General features: G+C 42.3%; 1 protein-coding gene across 3 annotated transcripts in view; it reads right to left on the reverse strand.

Moving 5' to 3' along the window:
• Positions 1–21646, reverse strand: part of SENP7 (SUMO specific peptidase 7) — a 122530-nt gene that overhangs the window by 82445 nt on the left and 18439 nt on the right. For all 3 annotated transcript variants that reach the window (XM_073614936.1, XM_073614937.1, XM_073614938.1), the window contains 4 exons: positions 21275–21354; positions 12624–12751; positions 6749–7100; positions 1692–1816 (listed from right to left, as the gene is read on the reverse strand). In XM_073614936.1, coding sequence (XP_073471037.1) covers positions 1692–1816; positions 6749–7100; positions 12624–12751; positions 21275–21354 — 685 coding nt within the window. The remainder of the gene's footprint in view (positions 1–1691; positions 1817–6748; positions 7101–12623; positions 12752–21274; positions 21355–21646) is intronic.

Genomic DNA, 21646 nt, shown 5'->3' on the forward strand with positions numbered 1-21646 from the left:
ATCAAAAAGGGGGAATATACAAAATCCTAGCTTAAATCAATTTATCCAAATATAGCTCCTACATAATGGCCACCACTGCGCATGGCAAACACCAGGCAGGCATGGAACACCCATAATTAATAATGTGAGGACATGCTAGGACAACATAGTAACAATTGACAAATTACCAAATAGCCACAAAAATACTACCCAAGACCAAACATCCCATGTGTGCAAAAAGCAGACAATTGTAGGAGTGTGAATAGCACTCAAGAAAAGACAACAGATTCACAGAAAACACAGACAGTGCACAAAGATAGGAATACATACAAATGTATGCAATTTAAATCAATACTCCACAACCAGAAGAAACCCGAGTACTCAGATATATGAATAGTTGCAGAGGAGGAATGATGGTGAGAACCCCAAGGCTAACACTACTAGAAAATAAAACATGCCATGCCAAACAGGAGTAGTGGATATGGAAACATAGTGAGGCTTCCATTAAAGAAAAAGGATCTGGACACGCAAACCACTACACAGAAGATTCAGTCTAGTATACCGTCTAAATGCAACAAAATGATAATACTGTATTTCCCTGAAAAGAAGACCTACCCTGAAAATAAGCCCTACTGTGATTTTCAGGGAGGGCTGCAATATAAGCCCTACCCCAAAAAATAAGCCTTAGTTTAAAAGTGTTGTAAAATCCTAAAATGCACTTTATTGCAGTGTTACCGTATATACTGTGAACTGTGTACCATTTGTTGCTGTGATTGTATGTGTGATTTAATTCTTTCTGTTCGGCGCCGCTTGGTGCTCAGCCTATCCCCCACTGATCTCCTCCTCTTCTCCCAGCTGTCAGCAGGGGATCTGCCCCCCCCTTCTGCAGTGCTCAGAGTGGTGAAGGAAACTCCGGCGGGCCATGTAAGCGCCGAGCAGCGTTTAGCTGATCCCCGCTGCTCTCCTCTCCGCCTCTTCTGACAGCGGGGGATCTCGGGCCCCCCTCCCTCTGCAATGCTCGGAGCGTGCCCTGGACTGCACCAGAAAATGAACGTCAGTGCGGAAAGAGGATCGGTGGGTCACGGCACTGTAACAGGGCATTCATCGCAGATTGCAGAGAAATGCACGGTTTGCATGGTGTAAGATGGTGCATTTTGGTATTTTTTACACCCACTTTTACTCAGTTCCACTGGCCTGACAGGCAGGGAGGGAGATGGAGAAAATAAGCCCTACTGGGTCTTTTGTTGCCAAAATCAATACAAGACCCGGGTGAATTTTCAGGGAAACACGATAGATCCACAGAAAACACAGACAATGCACAAAGATAGGAATACATACCGACATCTTCACTATGGGCACCCAGCTGTGACAGCTTCTGGCTGCACTGCCGGAGCAGGCACTGCATTCTGTGACTGCTCCCGAAGTCTTCTGGGACCTGTCATGTGTCCGAGAAGACTTCGGAAGGAGAACTTCTGCTACCGATAGCCTAAGGTGACCAGAATGGAGATGGGAGCGGGTACCTGTCAAAATCGTTACCCGCCTCCTCCCCACAACCTCCATTTTACAAACAGGAGCTGGGGAGGAGGCCTTAAAGCAGAATTTCCCCTTTTGGGTGGAGCTCCTCTTTAACTTATCCAACACTAGCGGACACATTATCATAAGGTATGCTCTGCCTATAGAATTGATATATAGATTGATATTAAATCACATACCATTGGCTCTGCATCTTTAGTAGGACATGGGTTCTTTCTCTGCTCTGATGTTTTCTTCACAGTATGTGAACAGCCTGGTTTTGTTTCTTTCTGAGCAGCCTCGTCTTCATCACTGGACAGTACAACTTAAGGAGAAAAAAAAAGTGAATGATCAAATGCTGTTTTTAGAACAAGAAATCACTGTGGATATCAACCTGACACATGGTCAGTGCAAAGTGCTATTAATTGCTTGTGGACCGCCCACTGTACATATACTGTGGAAGGGCAGCCGCTGTGCGCTGGATCACGTACCTAGTACGTGATCCTGCACTCCTGGATAGGAGGTGCACCGTCGCACTGTGATTTGACACAGCACAAACCAATCAGCAGTTTGATAGATGTCGGGCAGAGACACAGAACGGAGCTCTGCCTATGTAAACAAGGCAGAGTTCCATTCTGAGGGGGGAAAGTGATGGATTTTATGTCCCTGCAAAGCAGAGAATAAAATCCATCACTTCCCTTAGTAAAGGCAACACACATAGTAAACACAAACACAGGTTAGGCATAAGTTAACCCTTTCATCGCCCTAGATGTTCAACCTCTTCCCAGCCAGTGTCATTAGTACAGTGACAGTGCATATTTTTAGCACTGATCACTGTATTGTCAATGGTTCCCACAAAGTGTCAGTGTCAGACTGTCCGCCACAATATCACAGTCCTGCTATAAGTCACTGATCTCCGCTAATACTAGTATAAAAAAATAAAAATAAAAATTCCAGTATGTATACACACACCATAGTTTGTAGGCGCTATAACTTTTGCGCAAACCAATCAATACACACTTATTGGCATTTTTGTTTACCAAGAATATGTAGCACAATACATATTGGCCTAAATTTATGAAGAAATTATATATTTTTTTTTTTTAAATTATGGGACATTTTATAGCAGAAAGTAAAATATATCGGGTTTTTTCAAACCTCAGATCTCTCAATAAAGAGGACCTGTCATGCTTATTTCCAGGGTGGATTTGATTTAAATCAAGTCGATTTAAATCACAATTTAAATCACTAGTAAAAAGGCTTGATTTAAATCAACTCGATTAAAAATTATTTTCAATCAAAATTATTTCAAAGAGCAACTGTCGTTTCTGTCCTGCAGGGGCTTCTCCTCTGACCTGCTGTTGACGCACCGACAGTCCCATTCACTTAAATGGGATGGCTGGTGATGCGGCAGTGACACAACAAGGTGGGGAACGTGGCGGCAGCAGGTGAGTGGATGCCCGCTAACAGGCGCTGCCATGTTGTAACTGAAATGACAGGTGCACTTTAAAAATGTAAGGACCTATTCTTGCTGGTAGTTAGAATCGTTATATTTGCAAACAAAATGTAGGTTTCCTATTTAGAATAATAAGCTGTCAGGATAGTAAAACAGCGATATCAGAACCGATTTAATCATACAGTCTGTATGGGATAAAGGAATATTCCTGAACTTTGTTTTATCTCATGGTTACTGTGAAATTGTGTGAATGCATCAATGCAGTGCATGTTATCTCAGCTTGCGTTCATTGAATGAGTTTACCAAAAATGTAAATATTGCAGAATATACAGCCTCATTGTACATAATTAAGGTCCATTCCATGCTGAATAAACTAAAATTATTAATGTATCTTAAAAAGAAAACTATCTTTAGATAGATTTTTACTCCAAAAGCATTTTATTAAAATAAATTTGATAAAAATAAAAAAAATCAATTTAAATAAAAAAAAAAAAATAAATATAATATATATTTTTTTTTAAATCATTGATTTATATCCAACCTGCTTATTTCTATTACAAGGGATGTTTACATTCCTTGTAATAGGAATAAAAGTTACCAAAAAAAAAAGAGGGGGGGGGGGGGGGCAGTGTAAAAATAAAAAGTAAAATAAATAAGAAAAAAAAAAAATTTAAAAGCACCCTGTGCCTGCATGCAAAGGCATACACAAGTTTTGCCCACATAGGTAAACTGTGTATAAACCACACATGTGCCCCTGACGGAGACGTTGAGCTTGTACGCAGATGACATGCTTCTTTATTTAGAAGATACTGGCCCATCTCTGCAGGCAGCCCTTCTAACCATTGAAAAATTCGGTAAACATTCAGGTCTCAGTATGAACTGGACTAAACCTCAGATTCTCCCTTTAGATGTGTCACCTCCAACACGCAGTGCGGCCTCTCTTCCCCTGCAAAGAGTTGCCTCTATCAAATACTTAGGTGTAGAAATCACTAGAGACCCACTGGAATACACCATAAACAATATTGAACCGCTCTTCTCCTATTTAAAATCTCGAACGCAAACCTGGGCGAGACTCCCTCTAGGTGTAATGGGCAGAATTAACCTTTTTAAGATGATACTATTGCCAAAGTTCCTCTATGTACTCTGGAACTCCCCAATTTTTATTCCCCTCAAAACTTTTAAAACAATTGATAAAATTCTTAATTCCTTTGTTTGGGGTCCTAATAGGCATAAACTGGCCTGGAATACACTCAAGAACCCAACCTCCTCTGGAGGGGCCGCCCTACCAGACGTATACACATACTACATAGCAGCTCAGCTTTCACACTTTTACTATATCCATAAAACAGATGAAGAAAGATATCAAATTCTAGTATGCAAGAAAGTCAATAAAGACTTGTACTCCCCATTGCAAGTGCTTTTTAGAGGAGGTAGCATGAAACATAAGAGAGGATCGAAACTTGCTGTTGTCCCAACACAGGCGGATATGGGAGAGAGTTGTCAGACTCACTGGAACTGACTTTTTTCACTCGCGCACACCACTGTGGCACAATCCCCAACTGAGGGAACTGGCATCTTTGCCTGGGGCCCCTAGCTGGGCCGCTAAAGGAATAGTGTTCTTATTCCAGGTCATCACTATATTTGGCATAAGAAACTTTCAAACAATCTGTGAAGAGTATGACCTCTCTCCCCATATGCAATTTAGATATATACAATTGAAACACGCGCTTCAAACACAATTCGTAAATGGCTTCCCCAATCCACAATCACTAACACTGGTGGATGTGATCACAGGATCGAACCCTGACAAACTTATCTCCACTCTATACGCCACCCTACGTACCAAGCCGGTAGCTAGGATTACAGACAATGCAAGGACTAGATGGGAAAATGACGTAGGACCTATAGATAATTCTGACTGGGAAGATATATTAGAGAACGTTAAAAAAACATCACCTAAAATTTCAGAACGCCTGACCCAATTATATATAATACATAAATCCTATCTTACACCAGCTAGAATTGCCAAATTCTCCTCACAATAGAACCTAAATTGCCCAAGATGCTCTAGTAACCCATGCACATTTTACCATTTAATATGGCTGTGCCCGGAGATACAAAGTTACTGGGTACAGATTATAAAATTCCTTCACGATCACATGGGATCACCGATCCAGCTAGATCCCCAAGTTATGTCTTCTTGAACTGTTACCTGATACCATCAAGGATAGACCCACAATTACATTCCTCAGTGAATCAATATTTTACGCTAGAAAAGTAGTTGCTAGGCATTGGATGGGTACAGACTCTCCCACCATACAGATCTGAATTAGGGAGGTGAATGCGTCACTACCATACAAAAAGGCTATGTACAAACATAGGGGTTGCCCAAACAAGTACCATAAAATATGGGACAAATGGTTGAACAATGTTAATACTTGCACTAATTAATCTGGATGTAATCTAAAAGTCTAATGAGCCATCCATGACCACCCTGGGATATAACGTTATAAAGGGCCAAGCTATAACCCCCATTAAATGCTATAAACTAGGTTTAATAACCAGGAATATATGGGGAGGAAATTTACGCTATGATATCTGTAACCATATCAGTATCTGTATATTTGTACAATGTATAACTTACCCATACACCCGTATGCCTGGCAGGTAATACCCCCTCATGTGTTTGCAAGACATGTATCATAATTGTACGCTGACTTAATTTTTCAACAATAAACATGTTCTTTTTAAAAAAAAAACAAAAAAACACCACACATGTGAGGTATCGCCGCGATCGTTAGCATGAGAGCAATAATTCTAGCACTAGACCTCCTCTGTAACTCTAAACAGGTAACCTGTCAAAAGTTTGAAAGTGTCCCCTATTGATATTTTAAGTACCGTACGAGCGTGCACAATTTTAAAGCATGACATATTGGGTATCTATTTACTCGACGTAACATCTTTCACATTATACAAAAAAAATTGGGCTAACTGTACGGTTTTGTTTCTATTTTCCAAAAAATTGCTATTCCTTTTTCCATGTACTTGCTCTCAGCTGCTGTGAAGTAACTGGCAGCAATGAACATGGATACCACTGCAGCTCACAACCAACACAGATAATACTGCAGGTAACAATCACAACATTTATGCTGGCCATACACTATTTGAAAAAACGTCTGAAATTCGGTCATTTGGACAGTTAATGGGCACAAAAATCGAAAATCGGTGGGACGTTTTTGAGCCGAAAAAAAGGACAAGTTTGTAAATTTTCTGCCGAACGAAGATATATTGAAAATTTATTGCGTTTGCCGTCCGAACTGTTTGCACTAGGTATATGTAAAGAAAACAGAAAAAAAATGGATTCATTTATGTCCACTGAACGATTTATCGGTCATTACATGATGGCACTATTGTTTGCTCTCACGGCCGAATGTTCCTATTTCCGAAAATGGGTTCGGCCGGTTTTTCGTATAGTGTATGGCCAGCATAACATTTTCACAGCCAGGAAGAAACTGTACTGACAGCTATGCAATCAGCTAGTCATTACTGGTGCTAACTTTGCAATTCTCTTTTACCAGCAGGTAAATAATAACTCATAAGTAAATGAGCTAAAGTATATATAAAAAGACAGACAAAAGGTTTTTTTTTTTTTTTTTTTTTTTAAGTTTTTGATGGAGTGAGGTAGGGGTTGTGTCCTTGCTAACGTGATTCACCATCTCTATCTGTCCTGGTGACCACTGTCAGAGATAAAAAGTGAGGGGAAATCCAAAATTTTAGCAAAACATTGTACAAATAACTTACTTGGAGGTGCTTCCACACTGTCATTGGTAGCAAATAATATTTTACTTCTTGTTCTGCTGTAAGCACCAGACTGTGAACGGAATCTCTGGGTATCTGAAGAACATCCATCATCAGAAGATTTTTTATTTTCTTCAGCTGTCTCTTTAATTTTCTGTCTAGTAACGTTTTTTCTACCTGGTGATTCGAAAGTGCAGGTTAAAGTGCGGTCTGTAAACGACTCAGTGGAAGAGCTAGATGGGTCAGTTGAACAAGGAGAAAGTGACATTTTCTTGCTCTGGTGTTCGGCGCGTTTGCAGCAATAGGTTCTTTCACGTTTGGCTGGTGAAATCTCATTACCCTTCAAAGAACTCTTCTGTAATTCAAATAAAAAAGCATACTATTTCAACAACTTGTCCCATTAATTTGCACCAATAGAAGATAAAAAGTAAACTTATAGGCAGAAAAGTCCCACACTGACAATATTAGTAGTTGTCCCTCCAGTACCAGATTAGGGTATTCCAAAACTAGTATGCAAATAGCAACCTACTGATGGTCACTGCTGCATGCAGGTTCCCCAACTCCACACGTGTCAATGTCCAGGTCTGCTGATGAGTTGCCAGCTCCCAAACTTTACAATGTGGGATGACAAAACAAAATAATGGTAGGCCAGTCAATCCCTCCTACTACCAGCATGCCTCAGTTTTGTAGCAAAGCAGTACCAAGAACATGCTCTTTAAATACAGAGGGATGGCACCTGTCATCTGTGTCCCTCCATAGACTCCACAAAAATGTGAGTACAGAGTAAGTCTCTAACCTTATGGACATCCAAAAGCAGTCCACCTGAGGGGTGGGCAACACTGCAAACAGTTGCTAACAAATCCAATGTAAAATAACAGAAAAATGGGGACTACCTGGAGAACAAAGAGCCACCTGAAAGACTTTACAACTGAGTTTCAGATGAGGCGCTAAACGTCCACCGGGCAGAACTTACAGAAAGTGTGAACAGAAGGCCAGGTGGCTGCTCTACAAAAACCATATCCAGACCATGGAAGAAAATTTCCATTTGATGAGCAGTGTCCCTGCCATCTGACTTGCCAGGTCAGCATACCACACATACGCCTGGGCCAATCTGGGGAAATGAGAATCACCGGAATGCCCTTTATCTTGATCTTTCGAGCCAAGCAAGAAAGAAATTTCAGGCGAGGAGAAACAGGATGGCAAATTGTCATTTGGGAGAGTAGATCTGGACAGTCTGGCAGGGCCCAGGTTGCAGCTGCTAAAAGTCCTACACAGCTGGTATGCCACATACATCTGGGCCAATCTGGATAAATAAGGATCACTGGAGTGCCCTGCAACTCAATCCTGCTGACCAGGGGAGGAAGAAAGTTCAGAGGTGGGAAGGCATCAATCAGGGTTTATTGATCCCCCAGGGCCATCAGAGCATCTAATGCTTCTACCCTGCACCCGGGTGCAAAACTCATTGAGCCTGGAGGCCAGAAGGTATACTTCCAGAAACCCACACCTGTAATGCAGGTCCTGGAATGCCATGGGTGTAGAGACCACTCTCTATTATGCAGATGAGGAAATGTGCCTGCCATTTGCAGTTTTGCTCAGCACAGGATCCACGTTACCTCTCTTGCCACAACGGGATATCTGGTTCCTTTCACTGCTAATGCCTTGATGTTGGTTGACTAAATCTGGAACGCATGGCCCAGCAACCGGTTGGCTCTAATGCAGAAGGGACAGCCAAATCACCTCAAGCTCCAAGATGTTTATGGGAGAGGGGATTTCTCTGACGACCAAGTCCTCTGCTCGGATGGGGTATGCAAAATTTACCCCTAGCCCAACAGTCTGGCACCTGTCATGAGAACCTTCCAAGACATGGGAAGAGAGGGCTCTTGCCACAACGGGATATCTGGTTCCTTTCACTGCTAATGCCTTGATGTTGGTTGACTAAATCTGGAACGCATGGCCCAGCAACCGGTTGACTCTAATGCAGAAGGGACAGCCAAATCACCTCAAGCTCCAAGATGTTTATGGGAGAGGGGATTTCTCTGACGACCAAGTCCTCTGCTCGGATGGGGTATGCAAAATTTACCCCTAGCCCAACAGTCTGGCACCTGTCATGAGAACCTTCCAAGACATGGGAAGAGAGGGCTTCTCTCACTCCACAGTAGGATTCCTGAAACACCAAGAAAGAGATTGCCTAGTATTTGGCGTCAGCCAAATTAGTCTGTACAGAGACAGGCCTGATTTGTCTCATGATGACAGAATATTGTGTTGCAGATGTCTGGAATCAAATTTGGCAGAGGGGACCACCTCAAAGGGGGCTACCATTAACTCCAAGACTTTCATACTGAAGTGGAGAATTGGATGGCTTCTGAAGAGTTTGAAGGTCCAAGATCCACACAAACATCTGTAACATCTGGACAGTCAGGATTTCTTCAACAGAGTTTTTGCCAACTGTTTTCTCAACAGGAAATCACTTCAGTATCCTACAATGTTGATGCCATAAGAGCACAACTGAGCAGTTGACGCGCTGGAGAAATGAGCACAATTAAATAAGCATTTTTGGTTTCCAAATAAGCCAGAAAGTCTCCCTGGTAAAAAGTAGGACATGACAGCTTCTGGATGGTATCCTCAAGTTCTATGGGTCCGAATATTAACATTTAGGGGTAGATTTACTAAAACTGGTGCAACTGTACATAGTAACTAATCAGCTTTTAACTTTAGCTTGTTCAGTTAAGCTTTCACAATGAAACCTGGAAGCTGTTTGATTACTATGCACGGCTGCACAAAATTGTGTGTGCACCAGTTTTAGTAAATCTCATTCTTAGTATCTTGAATTCCAAGATGTAGGTTTTAGAATAGTAAACGGGTTGGCATAAAACCCCTGAAACTGTTCTGCTGCAGGGACTGGAGCAATGACCAAGGAGACTCTGACAGACTCTAGCAGCAGAGGACAGCATGACTCCAGGTTGCAGACACTAGCAGCAGAGGACAGCATGACTCCAGGCTGCAAACACTAGCAGCAGAGGACAGCATGACTCCACGCTGCAAACACTAGCAGCAGAGGACAGCATGACTCCAGGTAAAAGACACTAGCAGCAGAGGACAGCATGACTCCAGGCTGCAAACACTAGCAGCAGAGGACAGCATGACTCCACGCTGCAAACACTAGCAGCAGAGGACAGCATGACTCCAGGCTGCAGACACTAGCAGCAGAGGACAGCATGACTCCAGGCTGCAGACACTAGCAGCAGAGGACAGCATGACTCCAGGCTGCAAACACTAGCAGCAGAGGACAGCATGACTCCAGGCTGCAGACAATTGCAGCAGACTCCAGCATCATCAGTAGGCGGGCTGCAAACAGTCTCTGAGCTGTTAGCAGAAAGTAACTGGGGGAACCTGGTACAGCAGGATTGTCTCCCTCATGTCTAGAATCAGACATGTTGCAGCCACAGAGTGGATAGGTAATGCACACGCTCAGGGTAAACAGCAAGGCCTGAAACACTCTCATACTAGGATAGCTGGCAGCAGGTATGTGTCAGCGACAGAGGGTCGAATAACAGAAAGCAAACAAAATCACTGTAGATGGACAGTAGGAATAAATAAATAAATATGGGTCTATTGACATTGCATGGCATGAAAGAGCACAACACTCCATTTAGCAAATTACATCCGTAATCAATACCACAGCAATAATGCTTTTATGGCAAAGCCAGTGCGAGAAAAGGGAAAATCGTCATTTAGCAACCAAAAAAATAAAAAAAGGACAAAAAGGGAGCTCCCAATGCTTGACCCGACTGGCCTACTAAGTGATTAGTTAACGAGAGGGCAGGTGCAGAGGCAATGTCAGCACCTCTGAACCCAGAAAGCACTCTGCAACTAACTTGACTAGAGTGGAGTCTGAGTAACGCCAAAGCAGAACCCAGTGCACAAAGGTCACTTCCAGGCTAGCCCTTGAATGTCCAGTACAATACAATATATAATAAAAAATACCGCGCTGGAGCAATAAGATAAAGCAGCAGTAAACAGTGTGACAACACAATATATCAATAATAAAAATAAACTGCGCTAAGTGTCCTTTAGTAGAAAATGACATAAATATGGGGTATAAATGGTATAGTCCAGATATCACTTAAAGTGAGAGAAAACTCCCCAGATCCTCCAAGTGGTACAACATGTATGGGAATGACTAATAATCCAAAAGATCACGACCATAAAATGCCCTTACCAGAGCGCAAAGTATATTAAGCAGACGGCTTAAACCCAGCCAGGGCCTTTAGGGGCAAGGACCGATCAGATCTGTCAGAATTCAGGCGTGGTTTCCTCAGTTCATCACCGAAAGAGAAACAAAAATGCTTGCCATAGTATAATATTGTTTGCAATCAAGTTAAGCATGCACCTGATACCAAACACCCTATTGTGCATATAGGATAAAGGTGATAACCCACCACCGCAGCTGTAGATTGTGCTTACCAACTCTCAGGCTTTGTTATTCATTGAGCTCTATATCACTAGGAGATTGGTAGCTGTGTGATGAAATCCTCATGTTGTGGAGAAGAAGTAAAAAGGGGTATGCTGTAGTTGAGCTATGCTTGTCAGCACCGCAATCTACAGCTGCGGTGGTGGGTTATCACCTTTATCCTATATGCACAATAGGGTGTTTGGTATCAGGTGCATGCTTAACTTGATTGCAAACAATATTATACTATGGCAAGCATTTTTGTTTCTCTTTCGGTGATGAACTGAGGAAACCACGCCTGAATTGTGACAGATCTGATCGGTCTAAACCCAGCCTAAAGGCCCTGGCTGGGTTTAAGCCGTCTGCTTAATATACTTTGCGCTCTGGTAAGGGCATTTTATGGTCGTGATCTTTTGGATTATTAGTCATTCCCATACATGTTGTACCACTTGGAGGATCTGGGGAGTTTTCTCTCACTTTAAGTGATATCTGGACTATACCATTTATACCCCATATTTATGTCATTTTCTACTAAAGGACACTTAGCGCAGTTTATTTTTATTATTAGTACAATACAATAGCCAGGATGAAGACAATCTTGTTGGATAGCTGCAAATTGGAGGGGGAACCTTCAGAAGCAGTGTAGAAAAGGAAAAAATTAAGAAGAAAAACTGAAAAAAAAAAAATAAAAGATTAGCCTTTAAAATAGCAGAGCTGAATAAAAATGTCCACCCTCCTAGGGAAAACTAAGGCATACTGATAGTTGTGAAGTTTCCCCATGGAATAGCTTACAGCTTGTCAGTGTCCAATCCTCCTGCAGGCAGAACAATAACCCTTTGGTTTAAGGCTTCCTGTGTCCCTCAATGGATGAAAAAAGATCTAGATAAAAAACCTTTTCCTAACTGGAGTGATCTCCCATCCCTTCATGTCCTTATAGGAAAAAAAAAAAAAAAAAAAAAAAAGGAGAACCACCCAAATGGATTGCAAAAAAAACGTATTAAAAACATAGAAACTCTCTTTAAACCTTTACTGCTCTGTTAAAAAGTAAATACAGCATTGGGATTTAAAGCTATGATACTGTTATACCCCTGCTGCTTTCTTATTTATAATCTAGCAGCTCTTCCCATTCAACATACCAGGATCTCTCCAGAATATTGCTGTGGTAAATTACATTAAAGCAAACCGAGTGAACTTTCCAATACTTTCTGCATCTCCAACATGGAACAAAAATTAGAATGTATCCAGTAATTTCAGAGAAGTCAAAACTTCTGATCTGCATAATTCTTTCAAGTCAGCAATATAGAAAGCATTAAAACCTTTGAGCAACTAGCATTTTAAAATTAAGGGTTCGGTTATGGTAGCCTACACAGTTTTCTCAATAGAGATTTCTTTTAGGACAACATGTGTATATGGGGGGTTTACATATACCTGTTCATGTACTTTTGTTACACCTTGGCTTTCCTGGTCAAGACTACTAGATTTTCTTGGTCCAGAAGAAATAGATGTATTGCTGACATCACGACAGACTTTACTAGATGGGGACTCTTGAGTTTGCTCTGTAAAGTGAAAATAAAACTAATCAGTCTCCTACCTACAGTGGGCAAAATTATTATTTGATACCCTGCAGATTTTGTAAGTTTGCCAATGTACAAAGAAACAAAGGGTCTATAATTTTTATCATGGGTGTATTTTAAATGATAGAGACAGAATATCAACCAAAAATCCAGAAAAAACACATCATACAAATGTTATAAATTGAGTTCCAGTTCAGTAGAATAAGTATTTGATCCCCAAGTAAAACATGACTTAGTACTTGGTGGAGAAACCCTTTTTGGCAAGCACAGAGGTAAGACGTTTCTTGTAGTTGGTTACCAGGTTTGCACACATCTCAGAAGGGATTTTGGTCCACTCTTTACAGATCTTTCTCTACATCCAATGATCGTGATTTTGAAAGACAAGCCGAAATAGTACAGAACTGTTTTTTGGAGAGATGATACAGTAGAAAACTTAAAAAAAAAAAAAAAAATGTGTGTGTGTGTGCATATATATAATTAATCAGGCAGATGATATTAGACAGATCTTTACCTGTATATAGACAAAAAAAAAAAAAAACACATCTTACCTTTAGGAAGAATAAATCTCTCAGACATCCTGACCTCAAGCCATTTTTCCCCTAAAAGTAGATGTGACCTATGTGGATCACGCCCAATAGGGAAATGCAGTTACTGCGACTATTGTCGATTCATAAACTAAAGAAAAGATTTGGTTTTACCTAACGCAGAGGTTTTTTAATCAAAACATTTGATCAATTGTAACACCGTAGATATTGTATACCTAAGGACATGTGACTGTGGCTCACACTACGTGGGGAAAACTAAGAGAATTTTGGAAATGAATAAGTGACCATGTAAGTGATATTACCATGGGAATTTTGGATGAAAGCCCGTGGCTAGACACTTCGCAGATAAACGTAAATACAAAATAGATTCCTTAAAATTTACAGCATTGGCAAGAATACACCCCCCACCGAGAGGTAGTGATTTAATCGATTCATTTTCCAAGCTGAAGCCAAGTGGATCTATAGATTAAGGGCCACAGCATATCTGGGCCTAAACAACTCGATAAGTTCTGTTCTCTGTTTTAAAATCTGGACTAATACAATGCACTACTAGTTCTAACTACATTTACACCCGCTTCTCCTAAATTATATGTTACATCGTAAATACTATGATATTTTGGCTTCAGTAAGTGGGGAGAAAGTCCACTTAATACCTTAAAGAGAAAATAAACTTCCCCTGCAAACTTTTACCTATAGGTAAGTCTATAATAAGGCTTACCTATAGGTAGTGAAAATATCTCTTAAACCTGTACAGTTTGGGAGATATTTACAATGCATGCAGCCAGTGACATCACTGGCGCTTGTGCTCTGAAGGAACGGCCCACAGGTGCCGCTCCTTCCGAGCCCGGGAAAGATGTTGGCCGTGACGGCGGTGTGCGGAGACCACTGCAACAGCTTTGTTCTAAGGTAAGTATTTCATAATGAGCTAGTATGCGATGCATACTAGGTCATTATACCTTTGTCTTGCATATTTTTTTTTTCTGAGGTTTACAATCTCTTTAACATCAATATAGCCTTACAGGCTCAAATATTAGACAAGCTTTTCCAGCATGATGACAATTTTTTTTTTTTTTAAAGATCTTACTGCAGTTTACACTCTCCAGATACATGGCTTGCACGTCTGGCCCATGTCCCCTCTCTCCTCCAGCTGGGATATGATTGCATGATACTTTAGAGCAGGGGTCTCAAAGTACCGGCCCGTGGGTCGGTTAAAAATAGCCCGTAGGCAGGGCAAATCCGAGGTGGGTGGCAGCGGCTGGGAGCTCTCTATCTCTGTCTCCTCTCCCCCGCATGCTGCTGCAGCCCAGCGCGCACAACACAGGAGAGCAGAGCGGAGGGAGGATCCGCCCCACCCACCTGTTCTGTCAAGAAATGCCCCCATCAAATAGTGCCCGGGCTGAAGGGCGCATGCGCCGTACGTAGCATCACAACAGATGATTTTACCATCAGCTGTTGTGACGGCGCAGGCACACAATACCAGACAATTTTTTTTTTCTCTGTCAGATTGTACCCCGCGCTCCTGTGGCGAGTTTATGTCCATGATGGGCGGATTTCTACTTGTTGTGGACGGATTTATGGGCACTTGGGGGCGGAATTACATGTCCAGTGCTGCAAAACAAAACTTTGTGATGGGCGGATTTCTACATTTCTTGTGGGCTGATTTATGGGCACTTTGGGGAGGAATTAGATGGCCAGTGCTGCAAAAAAAATTAAACCAGGAATTAGATGACACCAGTGCTGGGGGTTAATAATGCGTCCGCTGACACCAATGCTGGGGGTTAATAGTGCGTCCACTGACACCAGTGCTGGGGGTTAATAGTGCGTCCGCTGACACCAATGCTGGGGGTTAATATTGCGTCCGCTGACACCAATGCTGGGGGTTAATATTGCGTCCGCTGACACCAGTGCTGGGGGTTAATATTGCGTCCGCTGACACCAGTGCTGGGGGTTAATAGCGAGTCCGCTGACATCAGTGCTGGGGGTTAATAGTGCGTCCGCTGACACCAGTGCTGGGGGTTAATAGTGCGTCCGCTGACACCAGTGCTGGGGGTTAATAGTGCTTCCGCTGACACCAGTGCTGGGGGTTAATAGTGCGTCCGCTGACACCAGTGCTGGGGGTTAATAGTGCGTCCGCTGACACCAGTGCTGGGGGTTAATAGTGCGTCCGCTGACACCAGTGCTGGGGGTTAATAGTGCGTCCGCTGACACCAGTGCTGGGGGTTAATAGTGCGTCCGCTGACACCAGTGCTGGGGGTTAATAGTGCGTCCGCTGACACCAGTGCTGGGGGTTAATAGTGCGTCCGCTGACACCAATGCTGGGGGTTAATATTGCGTCCGCTGACACCAGTGCTGGGGGTTAATAGCGAGTCCGCTGACATCAGTGCTGGGGGTTAATAGTGCGTCCGCTGACACCAGTGCTGGGGGTTAATAGTGCGTCCGCTGACACCAGTGCTGGGGGTTAATAGTGCGTCCGCTGACACCAGTGCTGGGGGTTAATAGTGCGTCCGCTGACACCAGTGCTGGGGGTTAATAGTGCGTCCGCTGACACCAGTGCTGGGGGTTAATAGTGCGTCCGCTGACACCAGTGCTGGGGGTTAATAGAGCGTCCGCCGACACCAGTGCTGGGGGTTAATAGTGCGTCCGCCGACACCAGTGCTGGGGGTTAATAGTGCGTCCGCCGACACCACTGCTGGGGGTTAATAGTGCATCCGCCGACACCAGTGCTGGGGGTTAATAGTGCGTCCGCTGACACCAGTGCTGGGGGTTAATAGTGTGTCCGCCGACACCAGTGCTGGGAGTTAATAGTGCGTCCGCCGACACCAGTGCTGGGGGTTAATAGTGCGTCCGCCGACACCAGTGCTGGGGGTTAATAGTGCGTCCGCCGACACCAGTGCTGGGGGTTAATAGTGCGTCCGCTGACACCAGTGCTGGGGGTTAATAGTGCGTCCGCTGACACCAGTGCTGGGGGTTAATAGTGCGTCCGCTGACACCAGTGCTGGGGGTTAATAGTGCGTCCGCTGACACCAATGCTGGGGGTTAATATTGCGTCCGCTGACACCAGTGCTGGGGGTTAATAGCGAGTCCGCTGACATCAGTGCTGGGGGTTAATAGTGCGTCCGCTGACACCAGTGCTGGGGGTTAATAGTGCGTCCGCTGACACCAGTGCTGGGGGTTAATAGTGCGTCCGCTGACACCAGTGCTGGGGGTTAATAGTGCGTCCGCTGACACCAGTGCTGGGGGTTAATAGTGCGTCCGCTGACAACAGTGATGGGGGAAAGGACAGTTTGCATGTGGCCCCCATTGGATGTGAAAATTTGTCCTGTGGCCCTCAGCTAATTTGAGTTTGAGACCCCTGCTTTAGAGAGATTTTATGACTTTGGAGTTGTGCACTATAGGTTGATGCGTTATTTGTATATTCTGATTGTCCAAGCATTGACGTTATGATTGATAAACTCATTATCTGCACTGTGGTATGGCACCATCTTGTTGACGCTCTGCTTAATGCTTTTTCGCCTATGTTTCCCTCTTCTTGTGCCTTGCAAGATACGCACTTTACCAGTGAGCGGCCACATCACTTCCGGTCTCGCAGAGTGACGCGCGTCCACATCACCTCCAGTTTGGCGCGCTGGCCCCTATGATTGCCATCTTACCTGGAAGTTGCACCTTCCAGGATGAGATGATATGCCCAAGCATTGACATTTATGCTTATGCCTTGGGATAATCAATGAGAAAGGGGGGGGGGGGGGGAGAGTCCCTACCCCAAACTGGACACCAATTAACCCTAATTAGGGCTGTGCCCTGGGATGTGGGCGGCTCTTGGATACACCCACCATGTGTATATATACTGATTTATTTGACCATCAAGTCCTCATTTCGAATCTGTTTGCTATGGACTTGGTTTGCTAATGGAGTGATTCATGGGAGGTAAGTCCTGCTTTGGATGCTTTTGACAAACATGGTATTTAGATATATATTATATACCCTTCCTACAAACACAGTGAGTCAAGTTAATGCCCAATAGCTGGAATTTGGTCTCATCTGACCACAGCACTTCCTCCAAATCCTCCTCCGAATCATTTAGCTGTTCAGTGGCATGACTGTACATGTGCCTTCTTGAGGAGGGGGACTCGTTGAGTTTGGAGAAAGGAAAAATGCTCACTATGACCCTAAAAGCACCATCCCTACAGTCAAGCACAAGGATGGAAACATTATGCTTTGGGGCTGTTCCTCTGCTAAAGGTACAGACCGACTTTGCCACATTTAGGGGCCAATGGACGGGGCCATGTATTGTAAAATCTTGGAAGACAACCTTCTTCCCTCAGCCAGAACACTGAAGATGGGTCGTGGATGGGTCTTCCAGCATGACAATGACCCAATACATATCACCAAGGCAACAAAGGAGTGGCTCAAGAAAAAGCACATTAACCAGCCCTAGAAGGATTTACCCCCTTTCTGACCAGGCCATTTTTTTGCGATACGGCACTGAGCTGCTTTACCTGACAATTGTGCGGTCGTGCAACCTTGTAACCAAACAAAATTGATGTCTTTTTTCCCACAAGTGGAGCTTTCTTTTGGTAGCATTTGATCACCTCTGCGGTTTTACATTTTTTGCACTATAAACAAAATGAGCAACAATGTCGAAGAAAAAAAAACAAATGTTTTACTTTCTGCTAAAATTATATATATATATATATATATATATATATATATATATATATATATATATTCTCAGTTTAGGCCAATATGTAATCTGCTACATATTTTTGGTAAAAAAAAAAAAAAAAAAAGCGTATATTGGTTTGCACAAAAGTTATAGCGTCTACAAAATAGGGGAAAGATTTACAGACTTTTTGTTTTTACCGGTAATGGCAGCGATCTGTGATTTTTAGCGGGTCTGCAACATGGTGGCGGCCAAATCTGACCCCAAGTGACACCAATATAGTAATTAGTGCTGTAAAAATGCACTGATCACTGTATAAATGGCAGGGAAGGGGTTAACACCTATCTCTCTCTCTCTCATCTCCATACCTTAATCCTATAGAAAATTTATGGTGGGAGCTGAAACTTTGAGTTGCCAAGCGACAGCCAAGAAACCTTAAAGTGTAACATCCACCCTAAAACTAAAATCCCTGCATCTACAGACATCCACATTCTAAGACTAACCTATCTAGCCCCGTAAAGATGAAATCGCTATACATACCTTTTCTGAAGCCGTTCCGACCCAGTCTCCAGCAGTGGAAGCTTTGCAGAGGACAAAGCCATCAACGGCTGTAAAATGAATGGGGAGAGGCGTCACCCATAGACCTATGGGGCTTCCATTGTCAGACGTGTCCTCTGAACCCGCCTCCACAGCAAAACTGTGGCTGACAGCACAGCGTGGGATCAGATCAGCTGCAGAAAAGGTATGTAAACTGATTTCTTCTTTACAGAGTTAGATAGGTTAGTGTTGGCTCGTGGATATCTGTAGTAGCAGGGATTTTAGTTTTAGGGAGGACCTCTACTTTAAGGATTTAGAGAAGATCTATAAAAAAAAAAAGTCTCTCCTGAGATGTGTGCAAACCTGGTCACCAACTACAAAAATCGTCTTACCTCTGTGCTTGCCAACAAGGATTTCTTCAAGTACCAAGTCATGTTTTGCTTGGGGATCAAATACTTATTTTACTCACTGAACTGCAACTCAATTTATAACATTTGTATCCTGTGTTTTTTCTGGATTTTTAGTTGATATTCTGTTGCTATCATTTAAAATACACCTATGATAAAAATTATAGACACTTCATTTCTTTGTAAGTGGGCAAACTTACAAAATCTGCAGGGGATCAAATACATTTTCCCCACTGTATTTCATAAAACAATTAGTATTTTGCTGCAAAATGTCTTAGACCAGTGTTTCTCAACTCCAGTCCTCAAGGAGCCCCAAAGGGTCATGTTTTCAGGATTTCCCTCAATTGAACCAGCTGTGGTAATTACTAAGGCAGCGAAACTGATCAAATCACCTGTGCAAAATAATAAAAAGCCTGAAAACATGACCTGTTGGGGAGCCTTTAGGACTGTAATTGAGAAATACTGCATTAGACGATGAACATTTTGGCTTTGCTAAAAAAAAAAAAAAAAAAAAAAAAAATTTCATATCAAATGAAACTGAACCAAAACTTTTTTTGTTTTTAATTTTCACTGGTTTTGGGGCAGGGTTATTTTTTCAAGCCGCTTTTATTGTTGCCTATAACTCCAAGTTCCCTGGTCTTGTTATGAAAGAGCTTAGATGTCCATGTGCTAGGGGGACAGTGACACCACAGCTTGGAATATGTCAGGGAATTGTCTATAGTGTAATTCTGTTTTTGGCTATGAAAATATCAGGCGAATGTGATAAAAACCATCATGAACCATAAATCACATCGGCTCTGTGGTTGCAGTTACAATACAATAATTTTACAATACAACCCTGAATAGTAAGCAATATGTCTACAGCTATGCAAGATTTGCCCATGTGAGACTAACAATAAAAGCAAATTCTTCAGCAATTTCTCATTTTTTTTTTTTTTTAAAGCAAAAGTACTGTCTTAGTACAGGTACCACAATGTATTTTCTATTGCTTTAACAATGTTATCAAGAAAACCCTCCTCTGGGTTCACATTGCTAACAATCACCTTCCATTCATGTCCCTGTCGAATGAGACTGCCTCATTCACTAGAAAAGGCACTCTCATTATAAAGGGCAGTCATGAGCGAATGGTGGCTTATTTCTGAAGTAAGTCTAGTTCTAACAAAGGAAATAGTAGGTATCTTTTTTGGGCCTACTCTAAAGGCCCATACACATGATTAGGATTTTGTACAAACTTTCCCGTGGATTTTTGTACAAAGGGCGTCGGCCGTAAACTAATTAAGCATACACACGGCAGGACTTTTTCAGCCAACTTTCACCAAATCACGTGGTTTTTCAGCTCTTTACCTCCACCCTTTGGTCAACTTCTGTATTGTTGTCTGATCTTTTGCATTGGTTCTGAGCATGTGTTTGTACTTTGGACTAAAGTCCTATGGACTTGTGTAGACACGATAGGATTTTGCACCATAGGACTTTTGTTGCCAGAAAGTTTGTCTGATGAAAACCGAAAAAGTTTGTCCGATGGAGCGTACACAGCCACACGGTAGGATGTTGCCTTAAAACAGCTAATTTGCATGTTTGTTGTCAGTCTGATCGTGTGTATGGGCCTTTAGACAGGACTTTGCCTAATCTATTAAAAAAAGTGGCTAACAGATCTGCTTCAGTTTGTTATTAAAGTGGAAGTTTAGTCAAAATCTAATTAAGGCTAAACCTACTCCCAGCCCTATTCTATCTATCATGTATAATAAAAGATGCTTATACTTGCCTATTCTGAAGCCTCTCGCATGATCAGATCCCCTGCATTAGCAACCGTTGTCGGTGATCTCACCTCTACACTAAAGCTGCCGCTGGAGAGATTGTGACTGCACCCGAGCAACAGAATTGGTAAGTATAGGCATCTTTTCTTCCAAAGGCTAGATAGAATAGTCTTAGAACAGGATTGGGAGTAGGTTCAGCCTTTGTTAGATTTTGACAACTTCCACTTTAAAGCCTAGATGCCTAGGGCAAACGTAATAGTGCTATTATGTGTCATATAACCTAAATATAATTCTATTTATCAATGTTTCCACCCAAATTCAAAAAAAAGGAAAAAAAAAAAAAAGAAAAAAAAACAACCTTTCACCTGAGATTTACACATTTTCCAGTCAAATCTTACTGAAAAATGTAGGAATCTTGAGTGAAAGTTGTATAAACCTTGGATGAAGACATTGTTAAATAGACCCCCTATGCCTACCTATAAAGCGTTTATTTGGTTAACTGTCAAAGGAAAAACCTAGATTAATGTTCTTTTAGCATAAGGCATTATGTAGAGTAATGCTGACCATATAGATTTCAGGTGGGAAGTGGTTAAAAGACCAACCTTTACAATCCACTGGACTACGTGATTCATTTTTGGTTCCAATTTCTCTATACTGCTCCATGAAACTGATGCGTGGTGTCCTAAAAATCAAAGTGAACAATTAGTTGTTAGTGATTTCACCTAAAATTAAAATTCAAAGTGGTTAAAATAAAAACGTTAGAAGACCACTCCCTAGTTTGAGCTGTGATAACCGTTTATTTATGTTTTTATTTTTAATGCAGATTAAGCCTTGCCGTTAGTGCAAAGGGGCTACCTAAAGCTATAATGTCCCCCACAGATGCATAGACCTTACACAACATTATAAATATTTTAAGGGTTTGTACTTATTCAATAAGGAGAACACCACTACACACACACACACTTTCATTCTGT

This window comes from Aquarana catesbeiana, linkage group LG02, assembly GCF_042186555.1.
Source record: "Aquarana catesbeiana isolate 2022-GZ linkage group LG02, ASM4218655v1, whole genome shotgun sequence".
NCBI classification, from domain to species: Eukaryota; Metazoa; Chordata; class Amphibia; order Anura; family Ranidae; genus Aquarana; species Aquarana catesbeiana.